The sequence below is a fragment of the Notolabrus celidotus genome, chromosome 18 (assembly GCF_009762535.1).
Source record: "Notolabrus celidotus isolate fNotCel1 chromosome 18, fNotCel1.pri, whole genome shotgun sequence".
Lineage (NCBI taxonomy): Eukaryota > Metazoa > Chordata > Actinopteri > Labriformes > Labridae > Notolabrus > Notolabrus celidotus.
In genome coordinates, this window is record NC_048289.1 from 23,943,305 (window position 1) to 23,960,034 (window position 16,730).

General features: G+C 41.7%; 1 protein-coding gene and 1 long non-coding RNA gene across 2 annotated transcripts in view; one reads left to right on the forward strand and one right to left on the reverse strand.

The window, feature by feature from the left end:
* Nucleotides 1–4,083: 4,083 nt before the first annotated feature.
* On the forward strand, nt 4,084–10,887 carry LOC117830212. Its single transcript, XR_004634744.1, has 2 exons — nt 4,084–4,288; nt 10,434–10,887. It is a non-coding gene; the product is annotated as an uncharacterized LOC117830212 (long non-coding RNA).
* LOC117830211 (neurotrypsin-like) overlaps nt 6,867–16,730 on the reverse strand; it is a 55,748-nt gene continuing 45,884 nt past the window's right edge. Inside the window, exons 9-15 of the mRNA XM_034708236.1 lie at nt 16,484–16,625; nt 16,166–16,386; nt 14,403–14,544; nt 14,035–14,313; nt 13,808–13,933; nt 13,456–13,724; nt 6,867–10,828 (exon numbers count right to left, since the gene is read on the reverse strand). Of these exons, the coding sequence (XP_034564127.1) occupies nt 10,290–10,828; nt 13,456–13,724; nt 13,808–13,933; nt 14,035–14,313; nt 14,403–14,544; nt 16,166–16,386; nt 16,484–16,625 (1,718 nt within the window). The 3' untranslated portion in view covers nt 6,867–10,289. The remainder of the gene's footprint in view (nt 10,829–13,455; nt 13,725–13,807; nt 13,934–14,034; nt 14,314–14,402; nt 14,545–16,165; nt 16,387–16,483; nt 16,626–16,730) is intronic.

The window sequence follows — 16,730 nt, forward strand, 5'->3', positions numbered from 1 at the left end:
GAGTGTGCGCAGGCAAACACATTGGCTTCACCTAATTTACAAATGTCTACTTGGCTTGATCCCAATGTATTTATGTGTTTATCTTCAGAGATCAGGAAGTCACTATGCCTTGCGCTCCTGCGACACCTTGCGGATGTGTGTTCCCTGTGTTCGGACAGAGTTCGGTAAGAGAGCGTTCAGTTTTGCTGCTCCTACTGCTTGGAATAAACTCCAGAAGGACTTGAATCTGTCGGATCTCATCTCTCTGGACACCTTTAAGTCTATCTTAAATGAAAGAAAGACCCCAGAACAGTGCCTGTGTTTTTAAATGCTGTTTTATATTCACAAACTGCACTTTACTTGAAAATAAGTTGCACTTTTTAAATCATTATTGTTTGCTTCTACATACTGTCTGCATATATGTTCCATGTTGTTGAGTTGTGCCATTTATTCTGACGTGCTGCTGACCTCTTGGCCAGGTCGCCCTTGAAAATGAGGTCTTGATCTCAATGGGACTCATCTGGTTAAATAAAGGTTAAATAAAGAAATAAAAAAAACTTCTGATCTTGTTTACACCAACCCGGTGGTAGCAGCGACAAACAGGCATTAAAAGTTCCTAAGTTCCAGTAAGGAATTTTTTGCTTGTCATTAAATCAACTAAAATCAACAGCGACGACTCTATATGACCAAAAAAATCTAACAAGACTGTCATTTTTCTTTCCTGTCACCACTGCGAGGGTGTAGGTGTTAAACCAGATGATTGAAGACGCTGACAGACTGAAGAAACAGAAACAGAAACAGCCTTTTTACTGAATCATAACACATATCCACAGTGAGTAATTTGTTTGAGTGTTGAAAGACAGTTGGAGGAGATTTTTCTTGTCAGAAAAACACTACTCACATATGGACAGAACAAGATGTGCAAAGAGATAAGAGGTATCACTTTGTCCACAGGGGGCGCCAAAATTGACACATACAGAAAGTTACTCACAGGAGCTTTAAGCGCCAAAGAACATAGATCATTGTTACATGGATCCAGCAACAATTTTGCACTGATGGTACACCCTGCAGTAAAAATCAGAGGGGTTCCTTTTTTAGTGATATGACTTAATGTATTTTGGACATTACTAAACAATGTCAACAAAATCTATTCCTTACTAGCGTATACTCGGCTACGCTGCACTGCTCTACATGTAGCTACCACATTGTGAAATACACTTTCATAATGGTGAGTATCAAAAACTATGCCCGTGAAGATACATATGCTCTGGGGTGGGGTGTAGCCACCCTATCAGAAGTGAGGGGGGCAAATTGTGAGGGTTGTTAGGATTTTAACGCAAAATGTTATGACTAGTTTCGATTCTTCTTCTTTTAAATGTTTTTTTGTCATTTTTTGCCTTCATTGATAGGACAGCTAAAGAGAGACAGGAAACATGGGGAGTAGAAAGCAGAGAAAGACATGCAGCAAAGTGTCATGGCAGAATCGTAATCAGAGAGTAAATATCTGTTCAGAGAGGGACTTCAAATGTCAACACTATCCCTTCCAACCAGATTTCCTCTTAGCTCCCCAACACAGATCGGCTTGTGCAGTCATGATAGTGCCGGACTCATAACCAATCGGAGTATGTAGTAGGGGCTGCCCCCCTAACCAATCAGGACAGAGGATTGGAGATTAGCTATGATTGGTCCGTCATAACGGGAACGAAGGCAATAATAACATTGTTTGATACAAAGGCATTGGGAAAACAGAGATTTCGCAATAGTCTCAAATTACTCCAGTTACTGATGAGTACAGATGGGTATTATGACCTTTTCTCCAAACCCAGCGGCAAAAAAAGTAACGTTTTTTTACACCATTCCTACCAACAGCAGCTTTAAATGGCTAGGCCAAAGGGCATCTCCTTTCAAACCACTGATACTGACAGTTTAGGGTCATTTTAAATGTGTTGATGCAGAGGTAATACGAGGGGGTCTGGGGTCCTCCCCCAGATAATGTTAAGCTTTCTAATACTTAATTCCCTGCCTCTTGGTGAATATTTATGTGACCTTTTGTGGTGGTCCAGTGTCTCTTGCTGGGTTGATTGCTTTACATTTTAGTGTGAACTTGTGTAGCACATCCTAGCCTCGGTAGAAGCAACAGCTGGAGCATACTTTTCCGCTCTGATAATTTAAAAAAGAAACAGCAAGAGCGCTCTGTTCCCTCCCACTCATGGTGTTTTCTGGATAACTTTGAAAAAGTACAGAAAAGTGACGGGGACGTTGAGGACATGTACCCCCTGTCCATCGTCCCACTGGCTCTGGATTCTCAGTGGCTGGATAATATCAGCTAATAGATGTATCTGTCAAAAACTAACACATGCAATTAATCTGACTCCTGATGTATTATTTTGTAACTGATGATCCAAACAATAAACAATCAATAAAAGTGCATTGTGGGTTATAAGGAGGCTACTTTAGAGAGGCAAATGTCATAATCTGGATTGTTAAGATCACTTTACAAATGACAGTTATCACTACTTTATAAGTTTAGTGTAAAGCTTTCACATTGGTGCATATCAGAAAAATATATGCATAAGAGGCTCATATCTGGTGATAGCCTGGTGATATCAGCTGACAGATAAATCAGTCAGAGTCTCTTTTTTTTTTTTACTGCATCCATTCCCAGGGAGTTTTCTCCATCCACCCCTCGCCCAATCAACCTGCCAGAACAGTTTTGTTTTGTTTTCTACTCTGCCTGCTTTGTAACTCCCTGATTCCTGCACTGATTGTCTCTCACAGTGGCACCGCATACCTACCGTCCTGGAAATGTTTCCCAACATCACAACACAACAGACCCTTCTTTCTTTTCTCTTTGGGCCTGATCACTGCACATTTTTGACTTTCTCAGCCTGGACTTAAGAGAGCGTTCCTTTTTGCATTCCTGGCCTTAAAAACACCAAATTTGGAGCTAATGGAGCCGTGCTTCATACAAATTTGATTATGTAACACTGCAACATTGATTAGTCATGCTGGATATCTGCTGGTGTTGTCCAATTTTAGGAAAAGGAAACCAGATTATCTCAGGTGACATTTAGCATTAAGAATCTGGCTGTTAGTCCACATTGAAACTGGACCATGTGTCTGTGCTTGGCTCCATGCTCTGAACACCAGCTGGCATAATATTTGCCCTCCATACTCGTCTGTCATCGCATAAAGTCAGATTAAGCCCTGCATAACGCTGCATTGCCACCAGCCCATTAACACACACACACACAGACACAGACACAGACACACACACACACACACACACACACAGCGGATCAAACAATCACTGCCGTCCGTTCAACAGCTCGTGAATCGTCCTGTCTCTGTCTTTCTCTGTGAAGTGTTGAGTAATGCTGCAGCTTTATTTAAAAAGGTTTTTGGTGTTATTTATGTTGGTCCCAGTTATTTTAAGGATTGGGTCCGTGTGTGCGTGTGTGTTTGTGTGTGTGTGTGTGTGTGTGTGTGTGTGTGTGTGTCCCTGGGATGTAGGACAGCTCCCCCCGGTTCCTCTGCTTTCTGTGTGATTAATGAGGAGAGCTCAGCAGTTGGTTAACTCAGACACTCGCTCTTACTTTCTCAAAGACACAGAGAGGGAAAAACTCTATAGGGAATGTGTCTTGTTAGCTCTCCGTGACCTCCTCAGCTCTTCATGTCAATAAAATTAGGAGAAAAGCTGACCCAGAACGAGCCTCCTGAATCTAAATTACTCTTGACCTTGTTGAGGTCTTAAAGCACTAGTTCTCTTTTATATCATCTGAGAGCTCTTACAAAGGCTTTCAAACATTCATGGTCATTTTCTTCCCAGTCACTTTTTGCTTGTTGTTTAATTTGTTTCTCAAAACTCCAGCTCAACATCTGTTGGCCTATTGACGAAGCAATTTGTGTGTTCTGTCTTGCTTAGCTGCCTTTACTGCGGTGGCATCTCTGTCTGCTGCTGCCTGTTGTTCTTAACATTATCTACTACACAGCTGTGTTAAATACTTGATTTTGATTGGTCAAAACCCCTTAGCAGGTGTGATTGATTAGTAAAAAGGTCGCCAGCTGACTACCTAATCACACACGTCATTTAAGCAGAAAGGAGTCCTGAAGATGTCCCCTCTGCCTGTTGACACTGTGACAAAAACGTGTCCGTCTCAGATTGGTCTTGAGAGTCGGGGAATAATGACAGTTATCAGGGTCGGGTGTGAGAGCGGTGTGAGGAGCTACTGGCCCACAACCACCTCTGATATAGAAAAGTGGAGCAACATCCTGTCCTGCAATCCAGGTAACAACGGCAGCAGAGCTGGTGAGTGAGTCTTTAAATTGCCTGTCACTGTAAAGTAGGCTAACTTAATCCATAAGCAGCAGTCATGATAGCAACGATGTCAAAGTTGTGGCATTTGTGGGTGTCAACTGAGAACTCCGAGAGGGAGAACTAAATGAGGTCAGACCTGTCGACATAAATATTCCTGCAGAAGAAGAAATGTTCACCTTGTTTAACCTTACCTTCGATGGAAATGTTCAGTTTACTGTGATTTATTACATAAGCAGGGTCATGTTTTAATGCTGTTGTTGGTCGTCATGATGTAAACATCAGTTCTGAGCAAGCGGCAACCTCCGGTCTAAAAATATGAGTCAATGCGGAAGTGTTAAAAGCTGCAGTTCATCGAGGATCCGCTTGAGGCTGGCTCCGGAAGTACCGGAAGTCACATACACATGAATGGGGAAAAGACGATCTTTGCAGTATTAATAAACATGTTTACAGCCTGGTACAAAAGATGAGTGTAGTCTGAATAGCTAATTTCTCAATGTCCTCTCACTGTGAGGGGGGTGAATTTTTTTCTAATTCGGCAATTTCAAAGATATTGAGATTACTAGTCTTCCAATGAGAGGCACAGCTGCCTGTGGGAACACTGCAGCTGTTGGCTAGGAGGCTCAAAGCCCGCCTCTTTACGTCACACTGGCTCGACAGAAGCAATATGGCTGCCGCAGCCGATTGGTCTCAAAACAGCGTTCAGAAACAGATGGGTGACGTCACGCATACTACGTCCATATTTTTTTACAGTCTATGGTTCTGAGAGAGATTTCGAATGTCAACACTACCCCTCTCTGCTGTTGTAACCCCGCCCACAAAAGAGTGTTGTGTGCATGGACATATAAAGAGTAGCTACATTGGCTGCTGGGGCGCAAGAAATACGGCCGCCACCTTGGTCCAGTCATCCTACCCATGATCCTACCTGTAAACGTAAACTGAAGCAGCAGAGACTTCAAGATGCCAGAGCACTGTGCAGCAAAATACCTATTACATCATGTATATCACATATCAGAATATTCTATTACTGTTAAGCCCACTATTGATATTAAAATACGCCAAACCATGTGTCCTGTATCATACCTACATGTATGACGTTTGCAGAAAAAAAAACTTCATGAAAATCAGTTTAGTATTCAGCGAGTTATGATTGATTAAATGCGCTGACACTGGATTGCGCCTGCCAAACAGATTACACTGAGTGGAGCGGGTGACCGGACCAAGATGGCGGCCCACGGCTCGTCAGCGCCAATAGGTAGTACCGGTCGATGCGGCGTCTACTCTTTATTATGTCTATGGTTGTGAGTGTTCTATGAGGAAGTAATGGCTTCCCAGCCAATCAGGGTGACGTAGTGGGGCCACAACTCGACCAATCAGGACAGAGGGTTTGGGAGTAGCTCTGATTGGTCCGTGATAACGGGAACGAGGAGAATAATAACATTGCTTGATACAGAGACATTGGAAAACACAGAGATTTCGGCATAATCTCAAATTACTTCACTTACAGATGAGTACTGATTGGTATTATGACCTTTTCCATTTTTTTACACCATTCCTACCAACAGCAGCTTTAACTTGACCCTAAATTGAATTGTATACTTTGATGTGAATTCTTCCTGTAAGCTGGCTGATAAGAATCAGTTGTCATGAAAGCGTTAACAAATTCATATGTCATCATCAAATATATCTACTTTATCTTTTTAGATCAATATCTTGTGTCACATTGGTTGTCTTTGACTGGCAGCCAGCTAATATAAGCGGGATAATGTAAAGTGAACAAGTTATGTTAATTAGGGTGAGCAGGACTTCTCCACTTTGCTCACCCTGTTGGACTTCCAATTAGCATAACCACCTGTTCACTATACATTATCCTTTACACGCCAATATCAGACACCAGTCTTTTTAAAATACTGTATTTTTCAAATCAAGTCTTGAGATTAAAGGTCAACATCTCATCATTTTTCCCCAAAAAAACTGAAGCCTGAGATCCTTTAAAACCCTGCCATGTCCCAAAAGCTGACTCATCTACGCTCATTATAAATTATAATTCTCCACATTTTCAACAGAAACTAACAAGGCAGCATTGGTTTCCACTGATTCCCCTTTTGTCAGAGGGAAAGTGATAGAAACAAAAGAAAAGATTAACAAGGCTCATGGGTGACTGAGAGCAGGCGCTAAGCAGATTTACTCTTTATTTAGAGGCAATTAATTTTCTGTAAGCAATCTTTTTCTTTTCTTTCTTTTCAAGCTTATAAATAAATTCATGTTCTTTGAGCGTGGAAATGAATTCCACAGGAAATGCTCCTTTAATTGAATACATCGCTAACTTATAGGAGCGGAAACAGAATGGATTCTTGTTTTTGAAGTGTTAGCTGATGTTCTCAGATTCATTTTTGCTGAATGTCTCCTCCAGACTTCAACATTATCTTCTTTCAGAGTCCAAAAACATGCAAATAAATTGGAAATAAATGCAGCTCACTCCCTCATTTGGTGGCTTTCCCACTGACAAACTGAATAATATAAGAGAACTAATGAATAAGTCGGGAAAAGAAAGGCCACACCACCACTGAAGACTTGTTCTCACCAGGTATACATTTTAATACTCGACCATGATTCAGCACATTACACCGAGGAACAGCAGGTGGGTTTAACCCAGGTAAACACTCTACACTGCGCCCTCATCGTCCAGCTATAGACACACATTAATCATATTTACATTTACCTACAGGATCTGCATGTTCAAACACCAAATCTTAGAGGAAAGAAGTAGTGAGTAGCATTGAGAGTATGTACAGGGTAATAACAACAAGCTTCAGATGTCGGCGGATCAGCAGTTGCAGGTTACAGGATGCTTCACGACACAATGGTTCACAGTACATCAAAGCACAAGTCAAGTCCCAACACTTATTAGCAACAGTAGAAAAAGAACCATCAGGGACATGATGCCCTGTGAAAATAGAGCAACGTCGCCCTCTTGTGGTCGGATCGCACATCTGCTCAGAATACAACAGAACAGACAACATTAAGGAGAGTTTGTCTATCTAATTCAGTCAAGAATGAATGCAGTACACGTACGAGCTAAGGTCTGGAGAACTTTCTATCTAGCTGTCTATCTATCTATCTATCTGCTTATCTATCTACCTTTCTATCTAGAGCCACCTGCTGAAATCAGTACAAAAAGATATCTAACAACCCAACAGTAAGCGTCCAATGGCTTTTAAGAAGAATCCTGTACAATTAAAAGGACCATACCGCTGCTATAGCAAGTTTTAGCTCCTTGAATACAAGCACAACAAATCGTGTACACTTCACATAACTGCTGACCACACCATGCTGTGATATGTCAGGGTTTCTGTATATTTTCCAGGAAGATGCTTTTTCTTTTCCCCCCTCTTGGGGATGAGAAATCAATCAGCAGACTCTTAAAACTCGCTGGTGTTGTGTCAGCAAACATCATGTTTCCAGGATTTCTCTCTCCATTATCGGTGAAAGATGATGCTGTTTAAATGAACTATAAAGAATGCACTGCCTCAAAAAACATGTGCATGTTTGGAGGTTCTTTTGTTGAACTCTGCAAGTTTGATGAGTCTGTTACTTGGTTTTTATGTTGCAAGAAAATCGATGGAAACGAAGACCTCCTGGAAAATAGAACACTTTTCAGAAGGAGACAATTCTTACTTTAATATGCTTTAAAAAGACTAAAGGAACTAATCACAGAAAGAGGGGGTTGAAATGTTAGAGGCTCTACAAACAGAGGTTCAAATGTGGACTTATTCATAATCATTATTATTATTTTATGGCTCAGATTTAACAACTTTTGGTTGTTGTTCTTTTTAATGATGTATTGCATCATAATTTGCAAAGGGTGCCCATTGAAATTTTACTTTAAAGCTCCTGTAAGGCAGGGGCTCCCAAACTTTTCAGCCCATGACCCCCAAAATTGTAGGTCCCAAAGACTTGCGACCCCAAAAATATAGGTGCCAAAAACTTGCGAACCCAAAAAATATTGGTGCCAAAGGCTCGTGACTCCCAAAATATAGGAGCCAAAGACTTGTGACCTCCAAAAATATAGGTGCCAAAGACTACCCCCAAAATTGTAGGAGCCAGAGACTTGTGACCCTCAAAACTGTAGGTGCCAAAGACTATGCCAAAATATAGGTGCCAAAGACTTGTGACCACCAAAAATCTAGGTGAAAAAAACTTGGGAACCAAAAAAATATAGGTGCCAAAAACTTGTGACCATCAAGAAATATAGGTGCTGAAGACCTTCGACCCCCAAAAATGTAGGAGTCAAAGACTTGCAACCCCTAGAAATATAGGTACTGCTGGGAGTTAACTCACTGCTACTGATAATTCTGTTAATTTACTTTTAACTAAGCCTTACTCTAACGCTAAGGAGTCACCTAACTACAAAAAAGCGCAGAAACTAATGAAAAAAAAAGTATTTTTTCAAATGTAATTAGTATTTTGTCTATATTTATACAATAATGTGTAAAATATTAAATTCTAGAATACTTAAAAAAGAAGTCTTGGAAGACATTTGGTGACCCCCACTTTGGGAACCCCTGCTGTAGAGAACGTGTGGTTTGTATCAAATTTGGCGCCCCCTGTGGACATAGCGGTACATTTTATCTCTTTGTTGTTTTTGTCCTGTAAATATGTACGATTTCTTTCTGCTTTCTTTATCAACCAAACATAGGTTGGGGAATCGTTGCAGTTGAAAAATTACAACAAAGTCTGTTTTCTGTTAATCCTCTCGTCTGAAACCGACCTGGGAGCAGGGCAGACAACCTCAAAAAATACTGCATTAAAAAAATCCCTCTCACTCCTGATGGTCTTAGTTTGCTTTTGTAGGTCATATGGAGGCATCACGGTTAATTTGAGTTAGTTTCATTACTGGTGAAAAACTCCTCACAGGAGCTTTACAAATGTTAAATCAACAGTAAAAAAAAATACTGCATTTTGTTGTTTTCCTTGGATTTAGAATTTCTTAAATGTCTCCAAATACTTGACTTTTTTTTTTTTTTTTTTAAACCCTTACATAAAGAACTTGATGGAGATTATTTTGTAAAAACTGTTAAACAGGGAAGATGATTGATTATTATGAATTCAGCACTTTCCTGATTTTTTTCCCCCCCTTTATTGCTTCTCAAGTTTTTCCATTATTTGCAGTCTTGGTTAGGTTAAGTTTTTTAAATGTATCAGCAGTCAAGCACCAAAACAATCAGCAGCAGTGTGAAGTGTACATCACTTGTTAAGAATAAAGCACTAAAACTTGTCAAATCAGACGTATGGTTGTGAGTTAAATAGCTTAGTCTGGGTCTGAACAGCACTTTGAACAGTAAAGGTTAACGACAACAGCCTGAAGCCCTGTTTGAAGAAAGCGACAACATCCACAGCTGGATTTTTATAAAAACTGAACTTGGGACGAGGGTCGCGTTATGCAGGAGTTAATCTTGATTAATAACATCAGAGGGATGATAATGATACACATTAAACCCTTGATTCCAGATGATCGGTGGTTAGTTTGTGGAGATTTGTACTAAACATCTGGCACAGAAGACACACTTTAATAGTCGGTTTTTAGCATAGATTCTCGTGTGACCATCCCTCAGATATTTGTCGTCGTTTAAATTCATGCCATGCTGAGTTTTTTTTTTCCAGTGAAAGGCTCGGATCAGCACGCCAGGCTCAAACTAAACCTTCAGGACTCATCACTTTGTGGTTCTGGCTCATGGTTTCAGGCTCAAACTCGCATGTAAAGCACCACACACCACCCACACACTCTGGCAGCGCGGGTACATCTGCCCACACCGACAAACCACACACACACACACATACACACACACACTTTGGATTCACAACACGGAGTTCAGATTTCAAAATGAGCACAGATTTAAAGTTTGAGCATCTTCAAAGTTTACTTCTTTAACTCGCCCTCCTCCATCTCAGGCGGTCACATGGCACAGATGGTTAGCCAATGGCGTGGCCTCAATCAGACCTGGATTTGTGTGTTTGTGTGGGTGTGTGGGCTTCCAGTGTGTGTGTTACCATGGTGGTTAGTGTGTGAGTGATGAGTGTGTGTGTGTTTGATATCACTGATTTCATTTGTTTCCTGTTTGTCGTGTGTGTGTTGGAGCTTGCCGTGCATGTCGCTGTGTGTGTGTGTTAAGTCATTGTCCAGGGGTGTTATCTCCTCTTGCGCCTGTGCGCCCGGCTCTTCTGGGCGCGCCCGTGTGTCGATGACCTCATCGATCCAGCTCTTGAAGCGGCTCACTCGGGTGTAGAGAGCGGGAGAGGAGGGGGCGGAGCAACCATTACCCCCGGCGACCACACCAGTGAGGACCCATCGCCCTGACTCCTCCTGACACACCAGCCCGCCGCCGGAGTTACCCTGACAACTGTCACCATGGAGGAGGCTAGTGTCGGGAGGACTGCCAGCGCACAGCGTGCCGTGGCTGGAGAAGCTGTCGCCATAGCGCTTCTTACATTGCCATGAGGACATGAGAGGGACCCAGGAGGCGAGGACGGATTCTGGGAGAGACGAAACAACACTGATGAGTTCATCAACATATAAAGTTTATAAGACAACACTCTGGACTATTGATTATTAATTACAGTCTGACATTCTATAAACTAGATACCTAGTTACCATCTAGTAAACTAGATACTAGATGAAAATGCTCTAAAGCTCCACAAACAAACAGACGCATCACTTCTTTGTTTAGAGGTGTGCTGTTTTCTCCCTTTCAGGCACCGTGATGGAAAATAATGACACCTCTGTGCTCTTGAATAAACACTTTGTGAGTCAAACTAAATTAAAACATTACTGATGTAATATTTGAGCCACCACCTACCAGCTAAGCATGCAGGTGCAGCTGATCATACTGATGTCAGTGAGAAACCGCATCACAAAAACCATCAGAGCACTGTTTTAGACTGCAAGAATCACCACTGAGGACGTTCCAGACTCCAGCGGAAACAGCTAATACTACACCTACTACTCGTCTCATCACGATCATCTCTCTCTCTCTCTCTCTCTCTCAGTCGAGGCAGATGGCTGTCCAACATGAGTCTGGTTCTGCTCGAGGTTTCTGCCTGCTAAAGTTTTTCCTCGCTGCTGTAACTAGCTAAATACTGCTAAGGTGCAATGCTCATGGTGGATTAAGATGAGATAAGACTGGATCATATCCTGTCTTGATGTTGGGTCTGTTAATAATTTAACATAGAGTACAGTCTAGACCTGCTGTGTTTGTAAAAGTGTCTTGAGATAACGTTTGTAGTGATTTGGGGCTATACAAATAAAGATGAATTGATTGACCACAGACCCCTGGATGAAACTAAATCAATGAAGTTAAATACAGCACTGTCTGATTGAATGAAAGCCGACTGCAGGCCGGTCAACACTGTGTAAAACTCAGGTCTAAAGGACGTCCTCAGCTTGGCATGATAAAGACCAGTCATATGGCTGTTGCAGCAATAGTTTCCTGGATACAGGACTTTAAGGGATTTATTGATTGATGTCTATAATTCAACATGTAAAATAAAACAGTAAACAGGACCTTCTTCTATGAAACAGAAGAACCAACCAAACGGAGACTCCTGAAAAGTGTTTACACTATCCCGGTAACTGGACATCAATGAGTAATCAAAGTTATCAACACTGGTAAGGACAGCTTTACATTGTTTGACTTCAAACAGTTTAAAATGCAAAATAATGGAATATGAAACATGATTAGTCACTGAGTATCAGTAGTAAATGTGATTTACAAAAATAATGTGTTGACTAATTAAAAACATGGTGAAAGTTTGACTTTGTAAATGTTACACTAAATAATTAATTATGTGGTTTCAAATTTGTAAACAAAATATTAGTTTAAAATGCAGATTTTTAAAAATTGGTTAAATAAAACTTTTGATTGTTCTGTGTGTCTTTGATCACTCACATGCACATGCAGTCCCAGTAGAGGTCTGCAGCCAACACCGGTCGATGTTTTTATGGAACAATATCACTTAGAGTCTACAGCATGAAATCCACTCCCCCCATTCCCACTGGTTCAATATTCATCTTCATATTCCCTCAGACATACGCAAAACCCCTTCTTCATTGTCCCCAGAATCCATAAAGAAATTGTTCGCAGGTCATTCAAATTCAAAGCCCTATCCGATTGGAATAATCTACCCCCTTCTCTTAAATCCATCACCTCCATCCACTGCTTTAAATCAAATTTGTTTTATCATTTAAAAACAAGCTGTTCCTGTTTCTGATTTGTGGGTAATGTGCTTTTTTGATGCCTTTTTCTTTGTTGATGCTGTCTATTGTCAAGGTTTTGTTTAATGGCGGGGTGGTGGGTGGGTCCAGGAGTGAGTAAGGGTGAGGGAGAGCTGTCTGTGTTTGTGTATTTGTGTTTGTTGTGATTTACTGTTTTGTGTGTATTAATTTGCTTTGTGTTTTTGTTGGGACCCCCTTGAAAACAAGATGCTGCATCTCAAGGGGCTATCCTATAATAAATAAATTACAAATTACAAATTTCCTCTATGATAATTTCTCTTTTTTTCCTCAATACTGTTTTTTGAGAAGCTCTTAACTTTGTTTCAAAATAATAATTATAAATGTAATATAACTTTTGCTAATAAGCACTAAACACAAAGTGCAGCTGAGGCTAAGAGAGAATGTCAGTAATGTTCGGGGTATCCAGTCATAAACCAAAGTATTGGACAGTTTCAATATTGGCCTCATGGTGGCAGTAGATGAAAAATTACTGGACCACTGAAGTCATTCAAATTTACTCTGAGGTTAAAATGAATGTGAGCAAAATTATGCAATACATTTTATTATTTTATTTGTATTCTATTTTATTCTTTCTTCTTTTTTAATTATTTCATTCAATTTTATTTTTCTGGTATTTATTTGATTTGATTTAATTTAATTTTTTAAGTATTTCATATCACATTCCTCTATCTTGTTTTAGCCTATTATCATTTTATATATTGCTGTTGTTTTCAGTCTCCGTTCTTCTGTGAAGCACTTTGGGCCGCATGCTTGAATGTATAAATAAATATGAGTTGAGTTAAGAGTTGAGAAACATACTGATAAAAGCACAGGTAGATAAAGACACTCACAAACCTCACTAGAGAGAGAGAGAGAGAGAGAAACATACCTGGTCCTGTCAAGCTAGCGGTGACCATAACAATACAAGAAGCTGGGGGACTTCCCCCTGATGCTATGTCTGCAGCAGGAAGGCATGCTGCATTGGTGTTGGGGTCAAAGGTCAAGCAGTGACCCTTGGTGCTAGGAAGCTTCAATAAAGCCAGATCATGGCCCCCGCTCTGACCCTTGAACTTCCTGTGAACCACCAGCTGCTCCGGGGTCACCAGCTGATCCGACGCCCCGATACGCAGCACGTACCGGGACGGATCACTGCCGAACCTGCAGGAGAGAGGTCGATTTAGACGTTTCCACCAAAGATGACTCGGAGTATGAATGGACTGATATCAGAGTGTCAGATGTACCTGCTGACACAAGTAGCAGACGTCAGAGCCCAGCAGGGGCTGATCAGAGTGCCGCTGCAGAGAGGACCGCCGCCGTTTTCTTCATGAGAGTGAAGCCACACAGACACCTGCCATGGCCACGTGCTCCTGGACAAGAGAAGAAACAACTCCTTACTTCTGCTCTTTGAGATCTGACGAAGACTCCCTGGCTGCATTTACTGTGACTGTTTCATGAATCTAGATCATACCTGAGCATGTTCTCCTCTCCTTGGCTCCTCCTCTTGCTCTCCCCCTCCACTAGCTTCCTCAGCCCACAGCTCTGCTCCTGAGGCCTGACCTGCACGGCTGTCTTCTTCGGCGTGACGTCACATCTGACCCCCGCGTCTTGCCTTCGTCTGCAGCCCTGGATCCTCTGACCCAGAGAAGGACACTCCCCTAAGAACTCCTCCTTTCCTGTGCACCTCACCTGGTCCAGGTGGATGGGTCCTTTCCCCTGACCAAACCCTGCTGCTGCGACCGCTCCACCACTGAAGAGGGAGATAAAATCAATCCTTATGTCAACTCTTTCTTTTTTTTTTTTTGATGAAATCTGTTTAACTTTGCTCTGAGTATTAACCTGTGTCCAAGCTGTCTGCACACCACCACTGCATTCAGATCATTCCAGCCCGAGTCACAAATACTCCCCCAGTCGCCATGGAGATACACCTCGACCCGGCCCTCCTTTCTGCTGCTGCCACCAACAAGACGCACCAGAGGACCTGACAGGAAAGAAAATCCACAAGTCTCATTGAAATTCATGTCTGTGCATCTGAAAGCTCCGATCCACAGTCTGCGTGACACCGAGGCTGACGGTGTAAAATGTCACCTGCTGCCTGCTGTCTCTTTATTCTCCTTTCTTATTCTAATGAGCCGAGAGTCTACAGGAGAGACACGACCTCCTGAGAGACCAGACACGCCTGTAAACACGCCTCACTCTGTCTGCTGTCAACACATCTCCTATCGATAGATAGATAGATAGATAGATAGATAGATAGATAGATAGATAGATAGATAGATAGATAGATAGATAGATAGATAGATAGAGGAATTTAGGGACCGTTGGATGGAAGATTGAATGAAATGTTTGAGGGAGGGGTGGATGGGTGGATGGATGGATATTTGGATGAATGAATGAATGAATGAATGAATGAATGAATGAATGAATGAATGAATGAATGAATGAATGGATGGATAAATGAATGGACAGATGGATGGATTGATGGATGGATGGATTGATGAATGGATGGATGGATAATAAATAGATAAATGGATTGATTAAAGGACAGATGGATGAAGGGACAAAGGAATTCAGTGGCTAATAGAAAGAGGGATAAATGTTTGATGGATGGATGCATAGATGGATCAATGGTTGGATGAGTGGATTTAAGGATGAATGAATAAGCGGTTTAAATGGATGGATTTAAGGATGGACTGATGAATGGAGGGATGGATGGAGGGATGGATGGATGGATGAATGGACAGATGGATGGGGGGATAAATAGACAGATGGATAGATGGATGAATAGACTGATGGATGGATGGATGGATGGATGGATGGATGGATGGATGGATGGATGGATGGATGGATGGATGGATGGATGGATGGATGGATGGATGGATGGATGATTGGATGGATAATTGGATAGAGAAATTTAGGGACCGTTGGATGGTAGATTGAATGAAATGTTTGAGGGAGGGGTGGATGGGTGGATGGATGGATATTTGGATGAATGAATGAATGAATGAATGAATGAATGAATGAATGAATGGATGGATGGATGGATGGATGGATGGATGGATGGATGGATGGATGGATGGATGAATAGATGGATGGATGGATGGATGGATGAATAGACAGATGGAGAGATGGGTGAATAGACTGTCGGATGGGTGGATGGATGGATGAATTGAATGTTTGAGGGAGGGATGGATGGGTGGATAATAAGTAGATAAATGGATGGACTTAAGGATGGATGGCTGAAGTGATAAAGGAATTTAGGGTCATGGATAGAGGGATGGATAGATGAAAGAGTGAATGGATGGAATGTTTGAGGGATGGATGCATGGATGGTTCAATGGTTGGATGAGTGGACAAAAGGATGAGCTGACTAAGAAATTCCAGGATGGATGGATTTCTTCATAAATCTCTGTAAACTGAATCAAGTTCTATTTTCATTGATTCTGGTAACAACATTAACTTTCATTTATTATTAATGTACTGAAAACAAAAGAAAATGTAAATATACATGCAGGGAAAAAACTGAGAGCAATTCATAAAGATAAAACCGTTAAAGTTTATATACAATTACTAGAGAACAACTTACATCTCTCATCTCTTACCTGTAGCAGGTGCGATAGCTGGCACCTCGTTGGTTTCTTGGCTGGTTTGTCCCCTGCAGCGAACACCAACATCCTCGCTGTGGGAGCAGTCTGTCCTCCCCCAGATCCCGTGTCGGCAGTCCAGCAGAGATGTCTCAGATCCCTCACAGTGGACTTCGTCTAGCAGAATCAGACCGACTCCCTCGCCAAATGCTCCGTCTGAAACCACCTCAGCGTGACCCCTGAAGGTGGGTGAGAGGGAGAAGGTGTTTAGTTTGGGTATTAGTGTAAAGGTTATAAGTCAAAGTCAGTTCAGTCACTCTAAACATTTTCCTTCACCTGTAGCCCAGCTGTCTGCAGACCACCTCTGCGTGCTGCTGCGCCCAGTGGTCGTCACACACAGTCCCCCAGTCACCATTGTGGAGAACTTCAACTCGGCCCTCCCAGGGACTGTCTCCTCCGACCAGACGCACCACGCCGTCTGAAACAGTTTGATGTATTATATCACTGTGACTAAAGACAGATACGTTTTACACAACCATAATGAAAGCTCAGAGTTTATTGATGCTACATTTTTCATTAACAT